This window comes from Pygoscelis adeliae, unplaced genomic scaffold (assembly GCF_000699105.1).
Source record: "Pygoscelis adeliae isolate BGI_AS28 unplaced genomic scaffold, ASM69910v1 Scaffold10, whole genome shotgun sequence".
Classification (NCBI taxonomy): Eukaryota; Metazoa; Chordata; class Aves; order Sphenisciformes; family Spheniscidae; genus Pygoscelis; species Pygoscelis adeliae.
In genome coordinates, this window is record NW_008824053.1 from 1,766,289 (window position 1) to 1,771,306 (window position 5,018).

Genomic DNA, 5,018 nt, shown 5'->3' on the forward strand with positions numbered 1-5,018 from the left:
CCCCGTGCTGCCGCGGTGCCGGCGGAGCCCGGCCGCTGCTCCCTGGGGGTCAGTGTCCTCCTCTCCCCGGGGACCCCCAGAACACGCTTCCTCCGCCCCGCGCTGCTGCCCCCTGGATGGCTTCCCCGTTGCCCGTGTTTCCTGTGAAAGAAACGCGTGCCTCCCGTAATAAACCACTGACGTCCTTCTCTTCTGTTATTTCTTAGTCATCCGATTCATTGCATTGCCTAGACGTTACACTGCCATCACCGCTCCTCCGCCCATGCATTGCGGACCGTATCTGCACAGAGGCAGTGTAGTTACGCACACAGAAAGGGGAAACGTATTTCTTTGAACCCCAGGAGCCTTGATATTTGTAAATTAAGTAGCTGAGATGCCTTACCATGCTTCAAAAAGTGAATCTACTTGGTTGCCCTTTAAGATGCTTATCATCTCATAAACACATACTGTCATGAAGACCTACTTCATGCTTTCTTCTGCCTTCTTGTATTATAGTCTTCCTGCTGTAGCGAAGAGTGTTGCTTTCCAATTATGTCACTGCTATTTTGTGGAATGTCAGAAAAAAACATATTTTTGTAAGATAATCCAAGTGAAAACAAAATTAAGGACCAGTTCTAGTTTCTATTATTATTTTTGCTCTTAATAATCTTGTAAGATAATCCAAGAAGTGAAAACAAAATTAAGGACCAGTTCTAGCTTTTATTATTTTTGCTCTTAATAATAATTCATATTGTATTTTGAAAGCATAGTAATGAGGAATTTTTTCAGCAATACTTTTGTAATTACCTAGTTTTAGGTATATTACTTATATATACTTATATATTACTTATTACATATAAGTAATTTTACTAATTAAGAATATTGAAAATAGTAGCAGCTTTTTAGTTTTCTTTCTAACTGAACCATCTACTCTTAAATCCAGAGGGAGATTCTGATAAGATGAAAATGCTCATCTTATCTATGGGTATGCTGAACTATAGAATTGCCTATTTGTAGTGTGTGCTTCCTGCAAGCACATTTTGAATTTTGCTAGATACTAATTCTTCTTGTGACCATCTACTGTGAAACAGTGATAAGATCCAAAAAATAATATGGATGTTGTTATAATATTAAAGGGCTTTATTTTAATATTCTGCTGTAAAAAGCAGACTATTAATGCTTTTGTAAACACATTGGCTAGCAAGAGGAAGAAGGACAAAGTAATGGTGGTTGTCCATGGGGGCTGTAAGTTGTGAAGAAGTAAAGGAAGGAGCCTGGGGGTCTTTGTGTTAAGTAGTAGGGAAATAACAGTTACCTAGACACTAGGACATGGTGCTCATTATTTAGGTGAGGAATAATGTCTGACTGAACCATGCTACCAAGGACATTGGTTTAGTATATAGGCATCTATATACTATATATATACTATAGATATAGAATATGTATGCAAAACAAATCCAGTGTAAGTAAACGTTCATTAAAATGACTCAATGTGACGGCAAGTCAAAAGAGTTCTATAGAGGAGTATCCTTTAATGAGGAGTGTCCTTTAATGAGGAGTCATTGCCTTTGAGCACAAACGATTCAATTTGACTTTGAAATTCAGTGTTACTTCATCAGGTAACGGGTCACCTGGAGGCTGCATAAAAACATTTTGTTCTGAGGCCGGCAGTAGATTTTTAGGCTCAGTGGTGACTTAGAAAAGCGCAGTTGGCTTCTTTTTAAGGAAACAACCAAAACTGAACTAAACAGGGGCAAGGCAGTTCTCCCCCATATAGCGTACAGCTCCCATGTTGTCTTGGGGCAAACCACAAGTCTTAGTCAACCAGATATCAGTGGCTGAGGTGTCCTCGGTATCAGTGAGAGGCTGGAGTGGGCCCTCGCTTTCTTCTCGCCACAGTAACTCTGCACTTTGAAGGCTTGCACAGGAAAGGTGTTATCTTACTGTGGCATTATTACCTTTAAATTGTCATATAGCTTAATAGTGGTGACATAAACATAACTGCTAGTACTGTGCTTGTTGTTTTTTTATTACTATATTTTTCCAGACATCAAGATACGTAGATAGTTACGCTATGGATAATGGAACTAATTTTGTCTTTTACATGCTTTTGTTATTTCCTTATTCGGCATTACACAGAAAATAGTATTACGGTGATTAAATACTGAAATTAATAAGCACAGCTTTATTTCATGGATTTTAATTTTTTCCCTTGTTAGAAAGGACCACTGTTCTATGAAGAGATTGGATACTGTATTATTGCTTTAACATACTAGCACACCAACTTTTTAGTAGACAATGTCCAAAACTGCAAACCAAAAAGATTCCATTTTTTAAAAACGCAGTAGTTTTGAATTATTCCTACAAATATAATGTGAAACAGCATTGAAACTCTTCTGTAACAAAACCAGTCTGTTTTTTTGGCAGTGACATTACTAATTCACTACCTCCATTGGTTACCAAATGTTAAAAACACATGGAAAGCATTATGAACCTTCACATTTAGAAATAGTTCAGAGATTTGATGTGCTCCTTGTGATCATCTTCGCAGGTAAATATTGACTGTTTTCCATGTAGGGTCATACAAAGAGAAAAGAGTTTTATTGTAAGTTTGGAACAAAAGGATCTTGTTGGACAAAAAAATGTAACCATGGAATCAAGTGGGAAGAAAAGCAATTAAAAATGGGAGAAAATAGGCTTGTGAAGATGTACGTTATATACTAGTTTTGTAATTGAATGAGAATTTTAAATGTGTTCATAAAATAAGATTTGTCATAGCTTAAAATTACCATTTTACCTGATTTTTTTAATAGGGAAAATTGCTTGGAGGACTAATGAAAAGGATTTACTGTTTGCTCGTTACTGGAATTAGAAAAATACTTACTCTAGATCAGTGGATACAATCTTAGTAGCAGGCAGCTGAAAAGTAACTCAGTATAACTTTGTGGTGTCCTTTATGGTAGATTGTATTGTATAAATATTTGTTCCTAAAAGGAAGCTGATATTAAATATAACTTGCAATGCTAGATTAAATAATATAGAAAATGTGTACATTGTCAGTTCAGAATTGTACGGTTTTCCGAATAATCTACTTTTTTTAAAGTGTAATATAAAATCAAATAGTTGAACAGTTTGGGGGGCAGGGAGGGCAATCTGGAAGTTTCATACACTCTGTAATTACTGAAAGGATTTTTTAAAAAAAGACGTTAAAATGAACTTTCCCATGCAGGTGTGCTGTTTTCTGGCTCCTCTAAGAAGATAATTTCTAAATTTTACAGTTTTGAGCTACTTGAGGTACATTGTAGCACCTGAATTTTTTGCATATCTCTAAATTAATTAGAGATTACATTATCTACAGATAAATTGTTATTTTTATTAATTTTACAGCACTCTAAGACAACATAACACCAGAATTACATCAGATTTAAGAAATCTTACTAAATAAGAAAGGGTCTGAACTAACTTCTGTTGAGATTAATGATAAAATGCCTGTTTATGTCAATGCAAGTGCTACTGGCTTTGCTTTTGACCAAAATCATGACTGATTACATGGTGCTTTAAAGCATAAGGTTTTGTCTGAAGAACCTTTCAGAAAATTCTGTTGATGCTTTAAGTTGATTTCTGGATAAATATAATTGTAACCATGAAAGAAAACCATCTGTCTCCCAGTTCTTTAAAAATGTCACTGAAGTTGATGTGAAATCGTATTTACTTGAAGATGATTGCCTCCTATATAATTAACAGAAATAAAAGGGCAACTATCTGTGCCTTCTGGTGTGAATTTCTTTTCCAATTAATACTTCTGATCAACCTTTGATTGGAATAAGAACTGACAAAGAAAAATACGCTGATTTTTCCTGCAGTCTAGGGGACCCTTCCAACATCCATTCTGGATGAGAATATTTCAGATGGCTGATGTCATCGATACTACATATGTTTTTTGTGTGTGTGTCCTGATTTAAACTAATTGCTTAGGGAAACAATAGCAAGTATGAATCTCTTACCAGATCTTGTAATGATTTTTGCTAATTGGTTATGTTATTGTGGCTTTGATCTCCCCATGTGTTGTGTTAGTGAAAGAAGTTAAAGACCTGGCAAAGCTTATGCTAATTTAGTGGTTATTATACATTCAGTATGTATTCAGTATAATTGTGTTTCCATAAGAACTTCTCTCATATAAACTAGAATTAAACTATTTTAGTATACTGTTGCATCAGGATATTAAATGAACTCTACATTCCTCCATCCATTATATTAACACTTGAGACTTTTCTCCCCCAGGTTTGCATTCACCGTGTTAGATCGTGCAGCAGCATTCGCTTTATAAAATCAAAATATGTGTGCGTGTTTGACAAATCTGCCCTCAAGTTTAGTCATCAACAGCGATTATTCAGAACATCTGCTGGTAATCTTTTTCATAATAAAATAATTTATTTTATTTTGCTATTTTATGAGTGTTATGTTAGCAGTTTGTATATGACTGGTATGTAGACTATTTCTAATGCATTCAGATTTTTCTGTCTGATATCTTGTGCTTAATATTAAACATGTTGTATTTCCTTATTGTCTGTTTTAAGTTTCGTGTGGCCAAATTGTCCAGTTTAAGCTTTCTGACATTGGAGAAGGGATTACAGAGGTGACTGTAAAAGAATGGTAAGCTCTACTTTCTTAGAAATACACTAAGAAATCAGCAAGTAGTTTAACAGCTGTGTTATCAATTATTTATCTGACAATATGTTTTCTGGGTTACTAGTGATGTTTTTCAAGTTTCCATTTTCCACATTTTAAAACCTTGTATATACTGAGCTTTACATTTTGTTTATTTGCAATCTGGTTTATTTGGGAGTGGAAAAGGTGGAAGGAATGGGATGCTCTAACTGAAGAGGGCTTTAAACTACAGATGCCGGGGGAGGGGAACCTCAATCCATCCCACTCCTACCAGTTTGATGCCAGGGCCAGCAATAGATTCCCAGAGCCTGGAGAAGGAACACGGGTCAGCAGGAGAGCACCTGAAGAGCAGCACAAAGGAACTCCAGCCA

At 35.8% G+C, this 5,018-nt stretch overlaps 1 protein-coding gene across 1 annotated transcript in view; it reads left to right on the plus strand.

Moving 5' to 3' along the window:
• Positions 1–5,018, plus strand: part of DBT (dihydrolipoamide branched chain transacylase E2) — a 17,646-nt gene that overhangs the window by 1,939 nt on the left and 10,689 nt on the right. Inside the window, exons 2-4 of the mRNA XM_009333858.1 lie at positions 3,209–3,273; positions 4,261–4,384; positions 4,557–4,632. Of these exons, the coding sequence (XP_009332133.1) occupies positions 3,209–3,273; positions 4,261–4,384; positions 4,557–4,632 (265 nt within the window). The remainder of the gene's footprint in view (positions 1–3,208; positions 3,274–4,260; positions 4,385–4,556; positions 4,633–5,018) is intronic.